The 21553-nt window shown below is 50.4% G+C and overlaps 10 protein-coding genes across 10 annotated transcripts; 6 read left to right on the top strand and 4 right to left on the bottom strand.

The window, feature by feature from the left end:
• Window positions 1-132: 132 nt before the first annotated feature.
• On the top strand, window positions 133-2541 carry BDW47DRAFT_53142 (CoA-acylating methylmalonate-semialdehyde dehydrogenase). The gene is made up of 2 exons (XM_024819252.1): window positions 133-721; window positions 926-2541. Exons 1-2 carry the CDS (start codon window positions 196-198, stop codon window positions 1978-1980), a joined length of 1581 nt encoding a protein of 526 aa, XP_024670144.1. The 5' UTR covers window positions 133-195; the 3' UTR covers window positions 1981-2541.
• A 128-nt stretch (window positions 2542-2669) lies between these two features.
• Window positions 2670-4094, top strand: BDW47DRAFT_109163 (ribose-phosphate diphosphokinase). Its single transcript, XM_024813398.1, has 7 exons — window positions 2670-2719; window positions 2775-2814; window positions 2866-3181; window positions 3237-3292; window positions 3390-3485; window positions 3550-3942; window positions 4004-4094. The coding sequence occupies exons 1-7, from the start codon at window positions 2692-2694 to the stop codon at window positions 4023-4025; spliced, it is 951 nt and encodes a 316-aa protein (XP_024670143.1). The 5' UTR covers window positions 2670-2691; the 3' UTR covers window positions 4026-4094.
• Window positions 4095-4495: 401 nt separating this feature from the next.
• On the top strand, window positions 4496-5953 carry BDW47DRAFT_109159 (uracil phosphoribosyltransferase). Its single transcript, XM_024813397.1, has 5 exons — window positions 4496-4758; window positions 4836-4983; window positions 5068-5168; window positions 5243-5447; window positions 5512-5953. Exons 1-5 carry the CDS (start codon window positions 4557-4559, stop codon window positions 5573-5575), a joined length of 720 nt encoding a protein of 239 aa, XP_024670142.1. The 5' UTR covers window positions 4496-4556; the 3' UTR covers window positions 5576-5953.
• A 103-nt stretch (window positions 5954-6056) lies between these two features.
• On the bottom strand, window positions 6057-7730 carry BDW47DRAFT_109157 (URC4/urg3 family protein). The gene is made up of 4 exons (XM_024813396.1): window positions 7472-7730; window positions 7096-7420; window positions 6857-7030; window positions 6057-6794 (listed from the first exon to the last, which is right to left on the bottom strand). Exons 1-4 carry the CDS (start codon window positions 7622-7624, stop codon window positions 6154-6156), a joined length of 1293 nt encoding a protein of 430 aa, XP_024670141.1. The 5' UTR covers window positions 7625-7730; the 3' UTR covers window positions 6057-6153.
• A 256-nt stretch (window positions 7731-7986) lies between these two features.
• On the top strand, window positions 7987-8792 carry BDW47DRAFT_109156 (uracil phosphoribosyltransferase). Its single transcript, XM_024813395.1, has 2 exons — window positions 7987-8453; window positions 8520-8792. The coding sequence occupies exons 1-2, from the start codon at window positions 8041-8043 to the stop codon at window positions 8713-8715; spliced, it is 609 nt and encodes a 202-aa protein (XP_024670140.1). The 5' UTR covers window positions 7987-8040; the 3' UTR covers window positions 8716-8792.
• A 1265-nt stretch (window positions 8793-10057) lies between these two features.
• Window positions 10058-10588, top strand: BDW47DRAFT_127480 (uncharacterized protein; the record flags this gene model as incomplete). Its single annotated transcript, XM_024816726.1, has 1 exon — window positions 10058-10588. The coding sequence occupies one exon, from the start codon at window positions 10058-10060 to the stop codon at window positions 10586-10588; it is 531 nt and encodes a 176-aa protein (XP_024670139.1).
• Window positions 10589-11258: 670 nt separating this feature from the next.
• Window positions 11259-11798, top strand: BDW47DRAFT_127479 (uncharacterized protein; the record flags this gene model as incomplete). Its single annotated transcript, XM_024816725.1, has 1 exon — window positions 11259-11798. The coding sequence occupies one exon, from the start codon at window positions 11259-11261 to the stop codon at window positions 11796-11798; it is 540 nt and encodes a 179-aa protein (XP_024670138.1).
• A 545-nt stretch (window positions 11799-12343) lies between these two features.
• BDW47DRAFT_132913 (HET domain-containing protein) lies at window positions 12344-14458 on the bottom strand (the record flags this gene model as incomplete). The annotated part of the gene is made up of 5 exons (XM_024817696.1): window positions 12344-12579; window positions 12682-13138; window positions 13200-13627; window positions 13661-13865; window positions 13997-14458. 5 exons carry the CDS (start codon window positions 14456-14458, stop codon window positions 12344-12346), a joined length of 1788 nt encoding a protein of 595 aa, XP_024670137.1.
• Window positions 14459-15438: 980 nt separating this feature from the next.
• On the bottom strand, window positions 15439-17249 carry stm1 (putative telomere and ribosome associated protein Stm1). Its single transcript, XM_024819251.1, has 5 exons — window positions 17058-17249; window positions 16683-16701; window positions 16432-16599; window positions 16219-16342; window positions 15439-16152 (listed from the first exon to the last, which is right to left on the bottom strand). Exons 1-5 carry the CDS (start codon window positions 17076-17078, stop codon window positions 15591-15593), a joined length of 894 nt encoding a protein of 297 aa, XP_024670136.1. The 5' UTR covers window positions 17079-17249; the 3' UTR covers window positions 15439-15590.
• A 662-nt stretch (window positions 17250-17911) lies between these two features.
• On the bottom strand, window positions 17912-20154 carry BDW47DRAFT_53056 (putative bZIP transcription factor). Its single transcript, XM_024819250.1, has 4 exons — window positions 19661-20154; window positions 19049-19265; window positions 18484-18999; window positions 17912-18424 (listed from the first exon to the last, which is right to left on the bottom strand). The coding sequence occupies exons 1-4, from the start codon at window positions 19844-19846 to the stop codon at window positions 18141-18143; spliced, it is 1203 nt and encodes a 400-aa protein (XP_024670135.1). The 5' UTR covers window positions 19847-20154; the 3' UTR covers window positions 17912-18140.
• Between the last annotated feature and the right edge of the window lie 1399 nt (window positions 20155-21553).

Genomic DNA, 21553 nt, shown 5'->3' with positions numbered 1-21553 from the left:
GCGCTTTATCTCAGCCCTTATCGGCGCCCTTATCTTGATTCCCTATCTGACCCCGCTCAATGGACGCTTCCCCACGGACCATTACAAAATGGACGACATTTGTAAACAAACAGTATTCCTTGTCTATCACGGTCTACCTTCATCTTCCGTCTTTTCAGAAGATACAATCAAGAAAAAACAATTCTTAAAATAACTATGGCTCAATCTGTGACTCCACAAGACGCTCTGGGGACAACATCAACGGTGTTCCCCCGATCCCACGAGCGCATAGCCAACCCCAAGGACACCCCCTATTTCATCGACAATGAATTCCGCCTGTCCAGCGCCGGCGAAAAGATTGATGTGCATGATCCCGCCACCAATAACCTCGTCACTCGCGTCCCGCAGATGACCCGCGACGAGTTGACAGAGGCGGTCGCCAGCGCCCAGCGCGCATTCCCCGCGTGGCAGCGCACCTCGGCTATTGCCCGCCAGCAGATCATGTTCCGGTACGTGGCCTTGATTCGGGAGAACTGGGACCGTCTGGCAGCCATGATCACGCTGGAGCAGGGAAAGACGCTGGCGGACGCGAAGGGGGATGTCCTCCGTGGCCTGCAAGTGGCTGAGGCTGCGTGTGCGGGGCCCGAATACATGAAGGGCGAGGTGTTGGAGGTCGCCAGGGACATGGAGACGCGGACGTACCGTGAGGCTCTGGGAGTGGTTGCTGCCATCTGTCCGTTTAGTAAGTAGATTGCCTCTATGGGCCCTTTGATTTAACTTTTTTTTTTTTTTTTTTTTTTTGGGAAGACAGGGCATTAGACAAGTCAGTTCTGCAAGGCTGCACGCAATATCCTTGTGACCAATTGGGTATCCCCATACACTCAGGGCTGGATGGTGGGCCTGCGCCGCTCTGGTTTTTTGTCTGGGCATGAACTAACAATTGCAGACTTCCCCGCTATGATTCCCTTATGGTGTATCCCCATCGCCACGATCACCGGCAACACGCTTGTACTGAAACCGTCCGAGCGGGACCCCGGCGCTGCCATGATTCTCGTGGAATTAGCCGCGCAGGCGGGCTTCCCCAAGGGCGTGATCAACGTCGTGCACGGAACCCACGACACAGTGAACTTTCTACTCGATGCGCCCGAGATCAAGGCAATCAGCTTCGTCGGCAGCAACAAAGCCGGGGAATACATCTTTGCGCGGGGCTCCGCGAACGGGAAGCGCGTACAGGCCAATCTAGGAGCAAAGAACCACGCGCTGGTCATGCCCGACTGCGACAAGGACTCGGCGTTGGATGCCATTATCAGTGCTGCTTTTGGCGCTGCCGGGCAGCGCTGCATGGCCTTGTCTGTTGTGCTGTTTGCCGGAGAGACGAAACACTGGCTGCCCGAACTCGTCGAGCGTGCCAAAGCGCTCCGCGTGGACGGCGGCTTCGAAGATGGCGCGGACCTGGGCCCGGTGGTGACGCCGCAGAGCAAGTCGCGTATTGAGACGCTGATTGCCAGTGCTGAGGCCGAAAAAGCCACCATCCTTCTGGACGGCCGCGGGTATAAGCCCAAGTCCTATCCTGATGGCAACTGGGTGGGGCCGACGGTCATCAGCGACGTGCGTTCCTCGATGCAATGCTACCGCGAAGAGATATTCGGGCCGGTGCTGGTTTGTCTGAATGTGGATTCCCTGGACGAGGGTATTGATTTGATCAACCAGAACGAGTACGGGAATGGCACGGCGGTGTTCACGTCCTCCGGGGCGGTGGCAGAGCGATTCCGCAAGAACATCGAGGCCGGGCAGGTTGGAATCAACGTTCCTATTCCGGTCCCTCTGCCTATGTTTTCCTTCACTGGCAACAAGAGGAGTGTTGCGGGAGGCGGTGCTAGTACTTTCTACGGACGCCCGGGTGTCAACTTCTATACCCAGCTAAAGACGGTCACGTCCAAGTGGGCGAGCAGAGATGCTCCTGCTGCGAGGACAGGATTGGCCATGCCTACGAATCAGTAGATGGACAATCGTGTACGGTCAAGCTTCCTAGAATTACAATAAGAAAATATACGTTCTCTCATTCCTCATAAATCATCGTTCATGGTGTGTTCATAGACTGAATCCAGCTAAATCCAGCCAAATACTGGTTTGCACCCTGCCCAATTCAACATCAACAATATGCTACAAACATTGACTTGTTTCCAGGCTATTAGTAACGCATGCTGTTCTTAACATGCCAAGGTCCGATTACGTCTCCAGATTCTACCTAGATCTAAGCACCTACCTGGTCCAGATCCTTGCATAGTGCTCGATATCGCCATTGGCCGCGTTCAAGGATACTCGCAAGCCGGACATACTAGCCAAGCAAACTGCCCAGCTATCCATCAAAGAATCCGGGGATAACCGCCGAAGCACCGATTACGTACAAGCCCTCAAGCAATTGGATGACTAGACCGATCTTGTCCAGGATGCGCGCACTATCCCGACCGGCCAACATCTACCAAGACATTAGTTAGCCGAGAGAATGCGGGGAAAGCATCTGGCCCTGATAAGATCTTATCAGACTTATCACTGCGTTATCAACATCTGATACGAGATATCGCGTTATCGAGAAACCTCCTACTTTCAATCCACCATGAAATAACACTATGGTCCTTATAACCCCTGTTCTGTAAAGCAAGGGTGGAAAATGGGAGCTGTAAACCCCTGGAGCTTATCCCAATTGCGTCAATGACAATGGGACTGTGTCTTCTTTCTGGTATGTCCTCAGGCTATGGAGTAGTCTGGATGTCTATCGAACTGACGCCGCGAAGGAAGCAGCCACGGTGAGCTGGCAAGCCAAGTGAGCATCAGGTAACTCAAGACAACACTAGATCAAATGATTCAATCTAATGGATGGCTCAGAATTGGATACCCCGTCGGCTCCGACGGCCTAGTCACCACACGGTTCTCCAACGGCGAGACGTTCGTCTCCATCGGTGCCTCAGTCCGCAATGCCGACGTATTCATTCTCCAGACGGCGTCGGAACCGGTCAACGACCGACTGATGGAGCTGCTGATTGCCATCAATGCTTGCAAGATTGCGTCCGCGAAGCGAGTCACGGCTGTCATTCCGTGTTTTCCGTACTCGCGACAGGATAAGAAAGATCGCAGTCGCGGACCTATTACCGCTAAGCTTGTGGCTAATATGCTGGAGAGTGCGGGCTGCAACCATGTTATTGTACGCTTCTGTCTGTTGATAAAACACTGTTTCTTTGGTTGATTGTGGTTTTTAGACTATGGATCTCCACGCCTCCCAGATTCAGGGCTTCTTCAACATCCCAGTTGATAAGTATGATTTTCCAGCCCTGGTAGAATGAAGCTAACATTACCTTCCAGCGTGAGAATCTGCCCTAAACCCGGACATACTCCCACTGACCATAGCAAAAGCTCTTTGCCGAAAAAAGCATGATCGAACACATTCAACACAACTATGGCACCGACAGCCTGGTTGTCGTTTCTCCCGATGCAGGTGGCGCAAAGCGGTACGAACCCACCCATCGTCCTCATTCCAGTCTATCTTCTAGTCTAACCACTACCCGTATATAGAGCTGCCACAATCGCCGACCGACTCCACGTCGACCTCGCCATCATCCACAAAGAGCGCAAGGTAGCAAACCAGGTCAGTCGGATGATACTGGTAGGCAACGTGGCGGGTAAGACGGCAGTGCTGGTCGACGACATCGCCGACACGTGCGGCACGCTGGCTCTGGCAGCCAGCATCCTCAAGGAGCAGGGTGCTGAGAAGTGCATTGCTATCGTGACGCATGGGTTTCTGAGCGGGCCATCGGTCAAGGTTATTGAGAACAGTCAGCTGGATCGGCTGGTTGTCTCTAATACTTTGCCTCTGCCCGAGCATGCGCGGTCTTGTGGGAAGATACACCAGATGGATGTGAGTCCGACGCTGGCGGAGGCTGTGCGGCGGACGCATAATGGGGAGTCGTAAGTTTCTTTCTTTTTCTTGTTTGCAGCGGAGGTAACGGTTTTGTGCTAATGTAGGCAGGATATCGATGTTATTTGCTTGAGTTGTGTATTGAACTATGTGGAAAGGGATCTATTATACTATGCAGTGGTGTATCTTATGGAGAAATGGGCTTCATATATGATCATGATGAATATAGCAGTGTATCTGGCTAGAAATACTTGAGTGATACAATTAAACGACAAAATCAATTCAATAATATCTCACTGTCACATCATATTGAGCCGCCAGAAAGGCCTGAGTGGACGATTCTAGAGTAATCTGCTGTTCAACTATCCTTATTGCATGCCTCTTCCAACCACACATATTATAACAGACTGGTATCAATATAATGACGACTAGGCTCCTACATGAATCTAGAACTCAACTCCACTATCAAGAAACCTTATCTCTTATCTCTTATCTCCACCCCTCAAGATAAGATAGACGATCATCGTTCACGCGGGGATACAGCTGAACTACAGCTGATCAATGAGACAGATATCAGCATACACCAACCATAGACACCACAATGCCTCATAAAACCACATCCACGCACTCCCAGTCCATCCAGAAATAAGAAAAAGTCTCCACAATGACCATCTCCCACACCAGCACCACCCCCAACGACAATCAGACCCACCACAGCCATGCCGGCTCTTCCTCCGCGCGAACCTTCCTCCTCCCCCAACGGGGCCATCTCCTCAGCCTGATGAGCATCCTTCGTGACGCCGGTACCACCAGAGCTACCTTCTCGAGCACCACCGAGCGGATCGCCGATCAGCTCGTCAACGCAGGTACTATCTTTCCAGCTCACATACCTACCTACCCGGGTAGTGTACTATATAAGTCTATATCTCTAACACACATCCAGCGCTTGATCTCCTCCCCGTGGAGGAACTCGCCGTTACGAGCCCCACGGGGTCGACATATTACGGTGCCCGCCAGACCCAGCCGCTTACCTCTGTGAGCATTCTCCGTGCGGGGGCTAGTCTTGACAATGCCGTGCGCAGGGCCTATACGTATTGCTCCCTCCTCATTCCCTCCCACCTCAGTGTTTCTCCTATCAAAAAGAATAAACGTACTAACTCAGATGATAACAACAGTGGTCCCCTAACCTTCGGCACGATCCTCATCCAGCGCGATGAGACGACCACCCTCCCCGCTCTCCTATACTCCAAACTCCCACCGCAGATCCCCTCAAACGGTAGCTTCCCCTTTCTCCATCCATAACACCCCAATGATATAACCTAGCTAAAACTGACGAATTGATTAAAACAGCCGTCCTAATCCTCGAACCAATGCTCGCAACAGGCGGATCCGCCTGCTGCGCAATCGACGTCCTCAAAGATGCCGGCGTCCCCGAAGAGAGCATCATCTTCGTGAATATCCTCTCCGCCCGCTACGGCTTAGACAGGTTGCTTTCAACTTATCCGGGCCTGCGAGTGGTCACGGCTGCTATTGACGAGGCGTTGACTGCGAGGAAGTAAGTTTACCATTGTTCACTATTTTGGATATGTGAGTTGTTTTGCTGACTTGTTGCCTCGTAGGGAAATTGATCCTGGACTGGGTGATTTTGGAGATCGTTTTTATGGGACGGGGAGCAAGTTCTGAACTTTCGAAACTCCCTGTGTGGATCTTTATGAAATGATATTTTGTTTGGTGGTACTGTGAGGATTGGTCGATGGATGGTCTAGGGTTCTACTTTGCACTGCACATTTTGACGACACTTAGTAAATAGTTTGCACGTGCTTTTTTGTCTATTCTGTGATTTTAGTTGAGGTTTGCTTATTGCGTTTATCCATTGATATCTGGTTCGCGTTGAAACTTTAGAACTGGATGCGCATCTCGTTAACATGTCTTGTCTTGACCATCCCACCAAAACCACCAATTGGCGAGTGGTGGGGGCTTGATATTCAATGGATATAACCGCTGTGTTGTACGATATACTGTATATAACATATTGATAGAACATGGATTACCTTATCTGAAGATGAGTTATTTGGGGATTCAATATTTCAAAGGTTGTCATGCAGACTCTAGATGTATGTATTTGCATGATAAATAGCATGTTTACCCATCAAACGATACAATCAGAACAGACATAACCTAACTTAGATATGGAAATCTCCCGAATAAGGTCTAAGAAACCACCATTTCTCATCATATAATCTCCCCCCCATCATATAAAATCAAAACAACGTCCCATCCCCCTGAATAATAAACGGACCAGACCGCGTCTCAGGCCTCAACTTAGCAGCCTGCTCCCTCCCGCCTTTCCAGCTCCCCGCCTCCAACATCTGCGCCAGATTAAGCCGCACCCCTTTCTGAGCAAAATGCTCCGCAACAAGCTTATGCAGCTCATCTAACAGCGCAACCGTCATAGCGCGCCACTCGACAATCACATCACTGCTGGCGCCAAACGCAGGGATATCCTGTCCGGAGGCCTCACGGCCGCGTCGGAGGTCCTCGTCTTTCAGTGTAAGGACGCCTAGGTCCATGAACAGCCCGCCGTTGCGGTACTCGGGTAGACCCGTGCCTTGATCGTCGTTTGCCCAGTGTAGGTCTAAGACGCGCACGAACGGAACGGTAAGCGAGTAGGCGAGCCACTGCGTTAGTTTGTGGAAGGGCTGGATGTGCTGTGTGTTGTTGGGGGTGTCTTTGTTGGCCTTTAGGCGGGCCAAAGTCTGTAGTGGCCAGGCGTCGCCGAGGGGTGTCCCTGCGATGTGGGTGCGGTCTTTGGGCCATGCTGGAAGGAGTAGGTCTTGCAGTGTTGTCCAGAGGGTGGTGAAGTCTAGGGAGGGGGATTCTTTCTTCTGCGAGAGCATGTAATCTATGTAGGAGGAGACGAGTGTTAGTGGTGGTGGTGATGGCTGGGTAAATGGATTAACGCACCGACGAGCTGACCAGGGCGCCCGGTTGGGCCAAAAACTTGGGGCATGCGGAGGAACGATTGCCCGATGTTGTTGAGGAGGTTCACGCGTGACAGGTCTCCGACCATGGGATTGTTGCTGTCAATCTGGAAATGCGTTTGAAAGACGCCGCTATCCAGAGCGGCGAGGGCATGTCCTAAGATATCGGCCTCAGTCAGCTGATTTCTTTCCACCAAGTTACTCTTGTGTTAAGATACATACCATCAACACGGACACCCCCGCCCGTCTGGCCGGACAGCGCACCCGAAGTAAACATGTACAGGGACGCAACAGCAATACCCTCACTCCGACCAATGGCATGTCCCGTATCGGGCTCCGTGAAGTGCCAGACATCACCGGCGCCCGCATCGACCAGCACGGAAAAGAAGAAGAGATCGACCAGACGGCGCGCAATCTCACGCTTATCGCATCCGTCTAGCTCCCACTGCTTGATGAGACGATCAATGCGCGGGACACCACCGATGTCAAAGTGCTGCCATCGTCCGTGAGGGGGGATTTGATCGTATCTGTCTGGGCCATAGTCCCGCTACGGGTGGTCAGCTTGTGCGGTAGGGCAGTGTCATGAAGCTGGACCTACCGTGATGATACCCGCGACGTATTCCGCTGTCGAGGCCATGCGCGATGGGTGATAGTCAAAGTGGGACAGATCTCCACTCTGCGCTGCTCCCAGGACTTGGTGGGCCCTGTCACGGACGGCCTGGAGGCTCTTCAGATACTGGATATCGGCCATGTTGGTTCCTATTGTATAGATGCTTTGAACGCTCTGTGTTCATACTGACTTCCATGATGAGCCCTATATAAGCAGCAACTTGTCTTTCCAAGACGACCCAGCTACTGATCAGGCCGAGCTGGGTCGGCCGATGACGCTGTTCGGCCTCTCGCGGCGAACGGCAACGGCGAACCCACATCTCCATCTTGGCGATAACGTCCGATAAGATATGATAAGGGTTTATCATCAGGTCCCTCGATCCGATAGTATGCGCTCTTATCTTATCGTCCCGCAGTCAGTCTTATCATCCCGCCTACTGGATAGTATAGCATCACATCCCATATAATCCCCATCATCCCAATCCCAAGAATGCCTACCATTATCATCCTCGTATCCATTTTCCTCCTTTTCTTTCTACCCGTAAATTTACAACCAAAATGACGCTCCCCCAAAACATCACCCAAATCGCAGACCCCAAAGCGGCGCAGCTCCTCACAGAGCTCCGCAATCTCTCCCTCCCCCCACCCACAGTCCGCCGTCTCATCAACGAGCTCACCAGCGCACTCGCAAAACACATCCCTCCCCCACCCACCAACGACCCCATCGCTGTGGTCGTCATTCTCCGATCGGGTCTCTCCATGGTCGACTCTTTCGTCTCCAGCCTCCCGCCCTCTGTCGCCGACACCGCCGTCATCCACCATCTGGGCCTCTTCCGCGAGAAACACACCCTCGGCCCTGTCGAGTATTATAACAAGCTGCCGAAGAAAAATCCCGCCATTACGCGTGCCTATATCCTCGACCCGCTGGTTGCGACGGGTGGTACTGCTACGGCCGCTATTGATATTATGAAGTACGTTTTACCCTTAAATTGGATGGAGACCTCGATACAACGGCAACTAACAAGATTGTACTACAGAGACTGGGGCGTCGAGCACGTCACGCTGTTCTCGTTGTTGGGGAGTGATCCCGGCTTGTGCGCCGTGGCGAGCGCGTGGCCGGAGGGGACGGAGGTCGTTGTCGGGGCGGTGGACAAGGAGGTCGATGGGAAAGGGTTTGTGAAGCCTGGTTTGGGAGATATTGGGGATCGCTTGTATGGGACAGCGCTGGAGTAGTTGAACCATCTTTATGAGTAGTATATTCATTTTGTTTAATGTTATTTGTAGCGTGGCTACCCTCTATTACTACTCTACTACTACCTGTGTAGAATGTAAGGAATGCAGGCTGCCTCTATATCTGTCTCACAGCTATTGAACTGCCCTTCCTGTCCTCGTGGGTAATCAGTGAGAACAAGCAAGTTCGCTCTTGGGACGAGACGACCGGGTGCAGGTAGCAAACATCACAATACATTATCAGACACTACCCGATCATTTGAAACAGTAGATGCTCGATTCTTTAGTAAGGAATGATAGAAACAATACTAAGTAATTCAGTATGATTCGAAGGTCACATACTAACATCTCAAGAGATAGATATAAATAAAGGAGACAGAATATACAGATACGTATAAAGCATAGAGAAGAATGATAAACGATCGTAAATAGTTAGAATTGCCAGGCTTGTTCAGCCTATCGTACGAACACAATCGTTCCATTCTCTTGGCTGTTTGTGTTGCTGTCGGACAGCCATCCTTGTTCCTCCCTAGACAGTAACACGCAGCCTTGCTGACTGCTGAAGATATCCTGATTTTCCAGATCTCATTGGCGGGCTGCTTCCAATTCCTTGTATCCGGAGAAGCAGTCATACACGCCTCTTCGTCTAGGGCTTATTCTTCTGGTTGAGAGGTCTCCAGAATGTACTTCACCTTGCTTGGGCCCGCCAGAAAAGACATTTCTCTCCATAACCTTCATCAGTCGACACCAGCTGGCAATTCTAGAAGAAATGATAAGATCAACCTCTCCAAAAGAACTATTCTGTTGCTAAAACTGCTACCTACGGTAACAAGGTGACGTGGTAAGGCCCCAAACCGAAGACGGAACTGAGCGGGAGTTGTTGATCGAGCCCATCAGCATGGTAACACTCCGTCCAACGCTTCTTCTTCTTCCTTTCTCTTCCGAAAGCGTCCCCGGCCTCTGCTGGCAACTGTTTCAATTCCAGACGAATCAATATCAATACCCTGTCCATCATTGGTCAGCTCGCGGTCATCGCAGACACATCGGAGTGTTGGCTATTGGCCGACTGTACTTTTGTCAAGACGAAGGCCAGTAAGTTATCCGGAGCTCCTGAGAGGTCTGAAGCTGGAGCGGTTCAACATCCTGGAGACAGATGCTTCACCAGAGGATAGTACCATCCATAATATCACCATGCTACTACCGGCATGGAACAAAGCCATATAAAGGGCGACGACCACCAACCAGAAATCAGAAGCCCTTCACTCTAGATTCTCTCCCACCCCTAGGTAGAATACTACTACTAAAAACACACTCACAAACAAACCCAATCTAGCCAATAACCACAATGCATCTCAAGATCATCCTCTCCCTCCTGCCTCTCCTCCCCCTCACCTCAGCCATATGCCCCGGCTACAACTACGCTTTCTTCAACGGCGGCGACAACTGGTTCTACACCGCTGACGTTGCCTGCAAAATCCGCGTCACCGGCCGATGCGACAACATCTGCGAATGCAGACACTGGGGCTGCTCGCCCGCCCACTCCGTCAACAGAGTGCGTGTCAATGGCCTCTGGTATAGCTGCCGTGGCGACCGCAACAAGGGCACCTGCGGTGCTAGCAAGAACCAGATCCAGCACCGCGCCCCTGAAAGTTGCTGCCGCAACGACGGCAGGCGCAATTTCGAGGAAGGTCTCATCAGCAGACGCCATGCTGATGCTATTACTGTTACAAACGAGCTGCTTGAGCGCCATGCGAGGGAGTTCGACCACGCTGAGAAGCGCGGCATTGACCTGGGTAAGCTGCGTCGACGTCAGCTGAATGAGGTCGACCATTTTATGAAGCGCGAGGCCGAGGCTGCTGCCTTTGGCGATGAGTAGGCTTGTCTACTCTCTTCGCCTTGGAAGGGTGCCACACCTGAGTCAGTACCAGTGCCGGCATTTGCTTCCATTTCCTGCTGCCCGTCGTCATGTAAATATCACAGCCACTTTGTGCCAGGCCATATCTTTGCTGGGCGATGTCTGTTGGATTCATATCGTGCTCGCCTTTTATTTGGTTTTAAACAGTCGCTCGTTGTCATGTTTAACTGTCTCTCGCTCATCAATAAGCTTGCTATTTTTGAAAATCGTATAAGTTAGCGTCAAAAAAGAACTCTTGATAGCCGTACATAGCCCAAAACTAGTTGTTAAGTAGTAAAATCTTTAAGTTATCTGATATATACCTATATCTACTGCCTAGACCCCTGAATAACCTAATCTTCAACTATTCCTTCTTGCACATGGAGGTGGCTCGGGTATCAGACACATCGCCCCCAACAACTATAAGAACTAAAATAATCCTTCTTCCTAATAAGCACTAAGCTTAATCAAAATCCACACAGTGATTGCATCGACACTATATAAAGAGCGATACTGTGCCATTAACTCCGACCAGAGGACAACAGTAAAACTATCTTCCTCTTTCAATTCTCCCATCCAACAACGACCAAATGACCATTCAACACATACATACGACCCGCTAGCAAGCCATCTATCCCCCCACTCAACCACAATGCAACCCAAAGCCATCCTGTCCCTTCTTCCTCTCCTGCCGCTCGTGTCGGCCATTTGCCCAGGCTATAACTGGGGCTTCTTCCACCTTGGCAGTAGCAAGTGGGGCATAGCAGATAGTCGCTGCCACGATTTCGTGCAGCTCCCCTGTGATAACCCGTGTAACTGCCGCGATTCCTTGGGTTGCTCACCCGCCGGCTCCGTCAACAAGGTCAAAGTCAACAACCTGTGGTACAATTGCCGCGATGGGCCCAACAAGGGCGCCTGTCCTGCTACTTCTTTCATCTCTTTCGCCGGCCGCGTTCCGGAAAGCTGCTGCCGCAACGACGGCAAACGCAACTTCGAAGAGGGTCTCATCAGCAGGCGGCACGCGGAAGCTATCGAAACCACCAACGGGATTCTCGAACGTCATGAGCAGGAATTCGGACATGCCGAGAAGCGAGGCCATGACTTGACGAAGCTTCGACGCCGCCAGCTGAGTGAGGTCGACCACTATATGAAGCGAGAGGTGGAGGCTGCTGCTGCTTTGGATGATGAGTAGTCTATCTTGCTACTCTTTCCTCGGAGCAGCTCACTCTTTACTTGACGGTCTGGGCGTGGGGTGATAAAATGGTGATTGTATATAAGTTCTTGCTGCGATTTTTCAATGATCATGTCTTCTTTTGCTGCGATTTCTGGGTAACTGATTTTGGTTTTATGAATTATGATGTCGGATTCGTCTTTCATTCTATCATCCAGGCTCATCTCGCAAGACCTGGGCTTCGTTACGGGACTTGAGTGGGCACTTCTATCACTACTACCAGTTACACCCTATTCGGCGGTGATGGTGAACTACTGTATTCAGTATGGTATTCCTCGCCGGGGAAAGTGCTTTGCTGCTGCTGGGCATCGTGATCTGTGGTATAAAGATAAGTCTTTTCGCCTGACTCAATGGAGATATATGTATTGTACCATAGTTAAAATCCTGTTCTAGTGGGAACACAATCGGTTGAACTTGCTGGAAGATTCGTCTCAGCCAGCTATCCAGCCGAACCTGGTAAGCCATCCGCGGTATATCAAAAGAAAATGCATGCCTCATGTTGACCTTCATCTACTGCGTTGCTGAATCACTGTAGGGTTCGTTGCCAGATGCTGCGAGAGAACTTCTCTCATTCGATACCCATAAACTCCAGTGTTCTCGGCTGCTGCCTTGACCACCCTTTCAGAGATTGGCAGGCTTGCTTCTAGGTGTCGACAGAGGATCTTTATAATCACATATCCATTATGTCCAGTATTCCTAGCAGCTTCTTGAACAACTTCTTCAGAGACCGGTAGATTGGTGTCTCAGCGTTGAATCAAAAGCATTAGTATTTCATGCCCATTTCCGACATTCCCTGCAGCTGCTTTCATTACCTTTCCAGAAGCCAGTAAGCTCACTTTTTCACGTTGAAATAAGAGCTCCATGATTTTGAGACCACAGGAACCGGTATTCCCTGCTGCTGACCTGACCACTCCTTGTGGGATCGGTAAACTTAGACCATAGTATTGGAATAGCAGTTCCATAATCATATATGCATCGGGTTCAGGATGTGCTGCCGCATTTTTGACCAATCCTTCCATAATTGCAATACCTGCTCCACTCTGACAAAGTAATCGCTCTATCGCCCGAGCTCTGGAGATTCCTGGCCTTAAAATTGCTCTGACAATCTCCTCCATAATAACTGCCAAATCAGCTAACCGCCTTTCGACCTCCTGGGGTGTTTCTTGGAGTTCTGGTACTCTAATGTTGAGTTCTATTGAATTTTGGGGATCATCCAAGCTTCCGGCACCGTTCGGGGATATTTCCCACAATAGAAGAATATCGTAGCTGGGGAATCCCCCCCCCCAGGTCAATTTTTGGAGCTGATCTTGGATTCAAATCCTTGCTCTTGTTGTTCTGTTGAGGCAATGCGGTTGTTGTGACCAGTATAAAATAGTCTCTGCACAGTCTGATGATATTCGGACACGAGGCGCCTTCCAGAAGACAAATCAGATCACCTTCTTGAATTGATGCTGCAGAAGCCGGTAGTGTCCACTCGTTGCCCCATATAGACTGATAATGCCGTGACTGAGTATTATCAGTATACAGGATCTGAATGAATTGATGGCCGTGCTCATTAATGACCTCGTGGACAGAGTCAATCCGAGCTAAGACCCATCCCTTACCCTGAATAATGGCCGCGTCCCTGTCAGGCCAAGTCTCCACAGAACAGTTTCCTGGGAATATATATGAAGCAGTCTGCCTATAAACCTCGATCCATGGGAGGTTATAGTTTGGTTTCAGAGAGGGTGTGTTAGGATCATCGGAACTAAGTCCCAGTAAAGCATACACCTTGTCATGCTTGCTGGTAGCTTGATGAGAATGATACATATCAATCAATTGACCTAGACAAATGTCACCGCATGAATTAACATCATATATTGAGCGAAATATCGCCCCTTTCATGAGACGAGCGACTGGATAAGTAACGCGTTGTATATGGGTAGGAAGCTCCAATTGGCCAATGCCCTCACAGAAGGTGTGTCCATTTATCGGGACAGAGCCACACATGACAGTAATACACCGTGCAACACCGACTTCCTGGAGCACCTATGTATTTTTGGCAATGAGCAAGAGCTATACAAATTGCAGAGCATCCTCTTACCCAGATACGGCAGAACCAAGCATGCAGCATGGTGCACTCTCATGTTTTTGGCATCTGTGGGTACGCCCTTTCGAACCTTATCTTCTGAGATATGGCGAATATATTCAAGCCCTCCATCGCGTTCTTTTGTAGCCTCTCCAAGCCAGACAATGACGCAGCTTGCCTGGGCATATATCATTCGCATGAGTGGAATCTGTCGGCTTTTCTCATCTGCGTCCTCTTGGTTGATACTTAACGCATCAATCCACAATATTCTATCAAGTTGGCAGTCTCGATGGTACAATAGCGCCGCATGAAGACTTTTTGTAACAAGGTAAGGAGAGCCATCCAATATGACTGATTCAGATTTGACACCACTTCCCCAGACGTAGGATAGGGCCTCGTAGAGGTTGTTGCCTCTGCGCTTGCATTCCCTGGCCAGGGTATAATTGAACAGCGTGCACTTGATTAGGGCGTCATTGTCCTCATCCGGCAACAGGCGGATCATACGAGTTACAGTCGGCTCTGGTGGGAGTATTGGATATGTAAATGAAAACATGCTTGGGTAAGTGGTACGTGCTCATTTGGAAAGCAGACGCTGGTACAACAAATAAAGCACAGAACTTCGGTAATGTGAAGTCGGAAAGCAGCTTTTTACCACAGTCGGTTCGGTTGATGCGGGGGAATAACTGATTAATTATATATCACGGTATCTATTCAGAAAAGGGCGAAATCCCCTATTTTCGGTATGATACTAAGCAGTACTGTTTGAGGCATATTTGATTTAGGTCTGTTCAATTCCATGGCACAAAAATAATAAGTAACAACTTAGCCAGGTCTGTTTAGCTCAAGGTAAGTGTTATCAAGAATAAAAGTATTCTAGATAATTAATGAGATGCTTTAGATTAAACATCATGAGAAATTTATACATAGCAAGAGATAACAACCTCTTTGTTCTTTTCCCAGGTTCCAGAATATACATACCAGCTGAGATATACTCTCCTACCACAGTGGGCAAACTCATAAGCTATTGAAATATGGTTCGCTTGGAGACCAGGGGAAAGAGCACGGTTTTTCACCCCAAAGATCACGCGCCATCGTGTCCCTTCCGCCGTCACCCAGTTACTCCGTACTATCTGTAGTACAGTATGTTTCGGGATAACCCAAAATTTAGGGTTTCCTGATCTTACTGGTAAAGAGGTGAAGAGAGCATTATGGATAAATGTATAGGTACACTACATCAAAAATACCAATTGATATAATAAAGCAAATGACTGCAACAACGCAGCCTCCACCAATTTTTTATACTTTTGTGTTTCAGGTTTCTCTTTCCTATTTTTCGACATTTCAAATCAAATTACATGGAGGGGGAGGCCACATCATTTTTTTTTTCTCCGATAAATAAAAAAAAAAGAAAAAGGAAATAGATAAACCTAATCATGAGAAGAAGGGTTTCATCATCTCATCTCGTTTCCTTTTTGCTGTTCAGATAAATTTTGTGGTGCACACAAAGTCAAAGCCCAGCCATTTCAAGCAGCAGCATACTCATACTCAAATTTGCAATGTTTCTAAGCCATATGGATTGACATTCGCATTGTTGACCTGGGAGATAGTAAACTTCCAACTTCCACGACGCGAGACCGTAAAAAGGAGAAAGTCACCCCCGTCGTCCGATGACCTGGGAGATTCCTTTATTTGCCGCCAAGGCTGGGGAAGTTCTTCTCGTCAACGGAGACAGCGGGGGCGGCGCCAGGGGCAGGACCGGCACGGTCACCACCGCGGGGACCGTTGCCACGGCCGCCACGGGGAGCGCCACCACGGGCACCACCGCGGCCGCCACGGCCACGGGGAGCGCTACCGCCGGCGCGGGGGGGCTCGACAAAGCGCAGGTCGACATCGAGGAAGGTCTTCTCCTTGCGCTGCTTTTCGCGGCGGGCCTTCTCCTCCTTGCCCTTGAAGTACTCCTGCTCCTCCTCGCCGCGCTTGATCTCCTTGGCGCTGGCCCACTTCTTGTCGAGCTGGCTGCCCTCGTTGGCGGCACGGACGGGCTTGGCGCTGAGGTCACCCTGAGCGGCCTTCTCGGCCAGGTAGTCGGACAGAGACATGGTCTTCTCAGCGGCCTCCTCGGCCTCGCCGGGGGTCTGAGGCTCGGCCTCCTCGGTGTGGGCGATCTTCTCGCCGGCCTTCTCGTCGGCCAGCTCCTTCTCGCCGCTCTGGCCACCCCAGCCCTGGGCGACCTGCTTGCGGGTACCGCTAGATTCCAAGTCAGTGGGTCTGGACGGTCATAAAAACGTTCGAGTTATGTCAAGATGGTCTTACGTCTGGCCGGTACGGGACTGGCGGTCGCGGGGGGCGCGGTCACCACGCTGGCGACGGGGACCCTGGGTCTCCTCGGTGGTCTTCTCGCGGTTGTTGCCGCGGCCGGCGTTGCGGTCACGGAAAGCTAGAACATTCAAGATCAGCGGGAGAGTTCCGTGCGAGACATAGGTCAAGACACAGGAGCTGCCCTATATCCTGGGTAACACGACATACCGGCCTCGTTACCGGTGGCGCGACCACCACGGCGGTTGTTGGTCTCGGCGGGAGCCTGGCTCACGGGCTCCTTGGGGGCATCGCGCTTGCCACTGCGAGCAATAGGCTTGTCGATAGCTCGCGTGGGGGGTTCAGGAGCTCTGTTGGGGTCCAATTCAGGGTCATTGCCTGTAATCGTGAGGGTCGGAGGTTAGACATGTCATTTCCTTTCTTCTTCCACGGGTATTCTTAAAACAAAAGGCGAGAATTACCAAGAAGCTCGTAAAGGTTCTAAAACAACGTTGGAACAACCGTTAGCAATTTGCTTTTTTTTTTCTTTGTTCTGTTTCAAATCTCGAAGTCGCCCGGAGGAAAAAAAAAAAAAGAAGAGAAAAAAGAAAAAAAGACAATCAATTTGAAAACCAGATCAGAAGAAATGTGAAGTTTTCGTTTTCCTGGCTCCCTCGGGCTCAACCCCGCGCCTACTACCCCAATTGATTTTCAGATCTCATTCAAGTCCTCAAAAAACAGGAAGTTTGAATGATTTCGATGTTTCAATTGCTTATCGCTCCGTTCCTCCTCTTTCGACTGTTTTCTTCTTCTCTCCTCACACAACGCATGGGCGACTTCGTTTTGTACACACATACCTTGGACCGGACGTCGGCCATGACGCCTGGGTTTATGAGGGGCCTTCCGGGGGAAGGCTCGCCGTTATCGCAGCAATTTGATAAGGGAAAGAGGGCGGGGGGGTCGCGCGACGAGACGGGTTAAAAACCTCGACGCTGTAGACTCCGACAAAGAGGGTTGGAGATGGGGGAGATGATGATGATGGAGATAGGTAATGAGGGAAGGGGGGGGGGGAGAGGCGTGTGACGGTGGATTGAAGGCAGACGGTTGGGTTGTGGTTGCACCGGCCCGATCGGGTATAGTGTGCATTGCTGCTAAGCGAATCCGGCAGTTCCGCTGTTGATTGGCCGAATGAGTCTAGGGCTTAGGGTATTGGCGTCACCGGGACCTGCAGATGGCATCATAGAATCTCAGCTTGAGAAAGCTATCTTGCCCGGTCGCGGGAATCTCTGCCATGATCGGATCTATCTACTTTGCGTCATTCCTTCTAGCTGCTACTTAAGGTCATGGAGAGAAGAAAAGTTTATTTTTGAGAGAAGGTGGTTTGGGGCTCATATTCATGCAGAAGACATCATCGATGAATCCTTCCGGCGCTCGGATCATATACATCCACTCAATTCTTCAACATCGCAACATCCGAGATAACAATAAGGCCACCGCACATGGTGCTAAGACAGACGGATCACAAATTTGGAGATAATACTAGAACGGATGGGAAGGTAGGATCTTGAGCAGAGTCAAGTGGTGACCCGGTTCGGCTGCACCGCAGTCCGATCCCTGGCCCCTCACGGTAGACATGAGCAAGTCAATAGACACCCCATAACTGAAACACTGGTCTCCAAACCTCCATCCACCCTTGAAAGTAATTATTTAATAAAGGAAGAATGAAAAAAAAAAAAGTAACCACAAAAACGCCGAACAATGCTGTAGAGCCTCAACTTTTGTCTTCCGGTCACGCATGACGTCATGACAAAAACAGGAAGGGGGTATTTTTTCTTCGCTTTGATTACTCGAGGAATTTTTTTTTGCTTTTGCTGTTGCTGAATTAAATGGCAAGCGGTCGTCGCTTGCTCAATGCTGAGAATACCGTGTCCATGCCAGTGTTATGGACGTGCACCGTTTTGCTCGTAACTGAATGGGGTCTGAAAATGCATACTGGCACTCAGTCCAAACGGGTCTGTGTCTAACATGGGTTCATAATTCCCCAGTAGTGGATTCGCGTTGTTGTATGCTCCGTTAGACCCTTCGCTCGCTGGTGGATTGAACTGGGCCAGGCCACGAGCTCCCAGGGAGGAAACCGAGGCGCCGGGGTTGAAGCCCGACATGTACTGCGAGGTAGGCTCATGTTCTTCATCGAGCAAATCCGCCTGCGCGTCGTATTCTTGTTCTAGAAAGATATTAGCAACCGCTCATCGACATACATGTGTTTAACAAGGGTCACCGTACCTAGTTGGTCATAGTGTTTTTGAAAGGGCGATGGATAGTAGGCCGATGCGACCCGGGCTGCGCGAGATTGTGCCGGCATCGTAGCCTTGAGGTCAGCCGTGTCGGGCTGGCCGAGGCTGATGGGAGGCGAGGTTTGGCTCACGTTCCGCGAATGCGACAACATCTGGGTGCGCTGCTGGGCGTGCTGTTGAGCCTGCTGCGGGTCGATCGCAACGGGGGAGATCGCGCCCTGGTAGGCGAATCCCGGGGACTTGGTGTGCGATGGCGACGAGACATGTGACGGCGGGGTGGCCTGAAACTGTGGGGATGGGATCCCGTAGGCGCCCTCCCGATGCTGTGACATGCCAAACGTGTCCCCTTTCGGAGCAATCCCGGTAGGATGTCGCTGGGCCGTGTTCCGATTCACGGCGGCCCGTTCCAGCGACGCAGACGGTTTGGGAGCCACTGGGTTGGGTTTACCCGCCGTGGCCCCGGGATTGCCCGTCTTCAAGCGCAGCTCGGCCTGGACATCGATGCCTGTGTAGTCGTGAGCATTGGAATGCGTGATAGTATAGGGAAGACCTACCTTTCTCTAAAAGGATCCTCTCCAGCAAGGAGTTCTTATAGCGCAGCATCAGACACTCATCCGCGGCGGTGCGATGGTTTTGCTGCAGGGTCTGCAGGGTTTCCTCATTGCGCTTGATGGTGGACTCGAGCTGGCGGATATATTCGGTGCGACGTTCGCGAAAGGCCGCCTGGGCCTGACGGTTACGCTGCTTCCGTTCCTCGGAAGTGGCATAGATCTGATAAGATGTTAATACAGTGCAACCCGATGAATGAAGAAGTGTTGGAAAGAAAAGAGGACGGGGTGAATTAATAAGAAAAAAAAAAAAAAAGAAAGAAAGAAAGAAAGAAAAAAGAAAGAAAAGAAAGAAAAAGAAGAAGGCTGTGGGGCAATAAACAAGATAAGAAAGACAGGGGAGCCAAGTGAAGACCGGGATGATGAGATAAAGAGCAAGCAAAAGGCCAATCCGGATGGACCATGAAAAAGTGATGATAAGGTGGGACAAAACCGATCAATGAGGAGGCAATGTAGTCACAACGGTTGATAACTGCAGAGATAAAGATTGCGGGGCCCCGGATTGACACCAACATATAAAAAGACAGAGGGAGAGAGAGAGAAAGACTTCTTACGTACAGGTTTCCGACCACCCTTTCGCTTTTGCGTCTGGGTCACATCCTGGGGCATCAATTCTCCCTCCGGATCGGGGGTTGACACCGCTGAACTGATGGAACCCTCCGCAAGGGGTTCTGGTTTGGGCACGACCGGGTCCATGGCCGGGTCATTGTGTGTAGAATTGGAGGTTTCGATCATAGAGACCATTGATTACCGATATGGTTGAGAGGGGCAATTTTCTCTATTGGCCCTCCTCAAGTTTTCCTGTGTTCTTTCTTGAGGGTTCCCTTGATATTGAATCCGATTGCAATTCCCCGCCGATACCACACCCACAGAGTGACTATGGTAGAATGGGAAGGAAGAGGATTTTTTTTTTTTTCCTTTTTATTTTTTTCTTCCCTTATTTATTAAATGGGGGGAAGAGAAAAAAAAAAGATAGAAAAAAAAAGAGGCCAAAAAAAAACCCCAGCACGGCAACCCGATGATGGCGAATTGACAATGACCACAAAAAATCCCCCCTCTTGTAGATCGGGACCGATCTATTGCGGGTGACAAGATCCCTCACGATCAAGATAAATCAGGGAGAATATAAATAGAAAGTCGGGGAGAAACGATTATTAGAACAATCAATAATGGAAACCATCCAGTAGCGGGCAGGATGTTTAACCGGCGGGGTGTCTGATAGCCTTCAACCGCAAGAAACGCGCGGGTATTGGGGAAGAAGGGACGTGCGAGAAGCGACAGAGGTTGGCTAAAGGCAGACGTGACATAAAGGAAATTGATGATAGATAGATAGATAACCAGCAGGGCATCAGGGCAGCAGGTTAGAAGGGGAAGATGTGAGGGAAGTAGCGGGTGGTGGGAAGATGTGAGGTAAAATTATTTACTAAAAAGAACCCCGACGTTAATAAGGGAAATGGGAGAGTGAAAAAAAGAAAAAAAAAAAGGCAAAAAAAACCAAAGAAAGAGAGGGGGAGGCTCGGGAAGTTCCAGAGAGGGTGGAAGCTTGGGACAGTGGAGAGCAAAGGCTGAAGTGGCCAACGAGCGGAGCTCCAGAGGGGGGGAGAGGAAGGGGCACGCGACAGAAAGAGGGTCTGTCAGAGGGTGAACCACCCAAGCCAACACCGGAGCCGAAAATACCAAGTCCACTTCGCCAAGATTTGTCTCTTATACTCTTCATTCAATTGATTCCATTGGAGAAGCGGAGGACGCCGTCTGGATCTGATTCGGTGGCGGTTGTTTTCCCTCCGTCCTGGCCTGAGGTCCCTCTGGACTTACACTTCCATTATTCAATTGAATTTTCTTTTTTCCGGTTTGGAACTCTTGGAGTCTTGGATCTGGCTTCCATGAAATCAATAAAGAGAGACGAATGGCCGGGAGATGACGTCCCTCGGAGTGGTTCCTTTCTCCTCTCCATAGCTCCCCGGCGAACGCTCGAGACCCGATATCCATACAGGATACGATGACGTTGATTACGGAGTACATTCTCTTTGATTGTATGGAGTATTTCCCATCCTACTGTCTACCTCCTGTTACAGCTACAACGTACTTGAATTTCATGTCTCCTCCTCTTTTCTTTTGCATGTTCACCCAGCTGGTCTCGACGGCACCCGATCCACTCCAACGAGATGAAGCCCCAGTCGAGGATCCGCTTGGTCCAGCCCGGTCAGGTTAAACCATTCAAAGGAATATCCAGAATCAGTGGCTCAACAATGTGGTTTTACCCCATACAGACAACGGGTGGACACTGCAAACTGAACTGGGAAATGGAAAGGGATGGATGTCGCATGGAACGAAGCTGACAGGCAGACACCGACCAGTTTCTTCCACCTGCACCGTACAGTGGTAATACAGCGAAACCGTTCTCTTCTCCACAGGTTACGACAGGTTACTTGTGGAAGGACTTCCATTGAT

The sequence above is a fragment of the Aspergillus candidus genome (assembly GCF_002847045.1).
Source record: "Aspergillus candidus strain CBS 102.13 unplaced genomic scaffold BDW47scaffold_38, whole genome shotgun sequence".
In the NCBI taxonomy this organism is placed as follows: Eukaryota; Fungi; Ascomycota; class Eurotiomycetes; order Eurotiales; family Aspergillaceae; genus Aspergillus; species Aspergillus candidus.
The sequence above is the reverse complement of the archived record's forward strand: the minus strand, read 5'-3'. Positions and strand labels throughout refer to the sequence as shown.

Bases quoted from the DNA above. Each gene is read 5' to 3' on its own strand.
- BDW47DRAFT_53142 (XM_024819252.1), top strand. From the start codon at position 196: ATGGCTCAATCTGTGACTCCACAAGACGCTCTGGGGACAACATCAACG. The intron at 722-925 runs GTAAGTAGATTG...TAACAATTGCAG, and splicing joins TGCTGCCATCTGTCCGTTTA to ACTTCCCCGCTATGATTCCC.
- BDW47DRAFT_109163 (XM_024813398.1), top strand. From the start codon at position 2,692: ATGACAATGGGACTGTGTCTTCTTTCTG. The intron at 2,720-2,774 runs GTATGTCCTCAG...GACGCCGCGAAG, and splicing joins GGGACTGTGTCTTCTTTCTG to GAAGCAGCCACGGTGAGCTG. The intron at 3,182-3,236 runs GTACGCTTCTGT...TGTGGTTTTTAG, and splicing joins CGGGCTGCAACCATGTTATT to ACTATGGATCTCCACGCCTC.
- BDW47DRAFT_109159 (XM_024813397.1), top strand. From the start codon at position 4,557: ATGACCATCTCCCACACCAGCACCACCCCCAACGACAATCAGACCCAC. The intron at 4,759-4,835 runs GTACTATCTTTC...ACACACATCCAG, and splicing joins CGATCAGCTCGTCAACGCAG to CGCTTGATCTCCTCCCCGTG. The intron at 4,984-5,067 runs GTATTGCTCCCT...TGATAACAACAG, and splicing joins GCCGTGCGCAGGGCCTATAC to TGGTCCCCTAACCTTCGGCA.
- BDW47DRAFT_109157 (XM_024813396.1), bottom strand. From the start codon at position 7,624: ATGGCCGATATCCAGTATCTGAAGAGCCTCCAGGCCGTCCGTGACAGG. The intron at 7,421-7,471 runs GTAGGTCCAGCT...GACCACCCGTAG, and splicing joins ACGTCGCGGGTATCATCACG to CGGGACTATGGCCCAGACAG. The intron at 7,031-7,095 runs GTATGTATCTTA...CCGATATCTTAG, and splicing joins CGGGGGTGTCCGTGTTGATG to GACATGCCCTCGCCGCTCTG.
- BDW47DRAFT_109156 (XM_024813395.1), top strand. From the start codon at position 8,041: ATGACGCTCCCCCAAAACATCACCCAAATCGCAGACCCCAAAGCGGCG. The intron at 8,454-8,519 runs GTACGTTTTACC...ATTGTACTACAG, and splicing joins GCCGCTATTGATATTATGAA to AGACTGGGGCGTCGAGCACG.
- stm1 (XM_024819251.1), bottom strand. From the start codon at position 17,078: ATGGCCGACGTCCGGTCCAAG. The intron at 16,343-16,431 runs GTATGTCGTGTT...TGAATGTTCTAG, and splicing joins CGCCACCGGTAACGAGGCCG to CTTTCCGTGACCGCAACGCC. The intron at 16,153-16,218 runs GTAAGACCATCT...CTTGGAATCTAG, and splicing joins CAGTCCCGTACCGGCCAGAC to CGGTACCCGCAAGCAGGTCG.
- BDW47DRAFT_53056 (XM_024819250.1), bottom strand. From the start codon at position 19,846: ATGGTCTCTATGATCGAAACCTCCAATTCTACACACAATGACCCGGCC. The intron at 19,266-19,660 runs GTACGTAAGAAG...ACATCTTATCAG, and splicing joins GAAAGGGTGGTCGGAAACCT to ATCTATGCCACTTCCGAGGA. The intron at 19,000-19,048 runs GTAGGTCTTCCC...ACGACTACACAG, and splicing joins GAGGATCCTTTTAGAGAAAG to GCATCGATGTCCAGGCCGAG.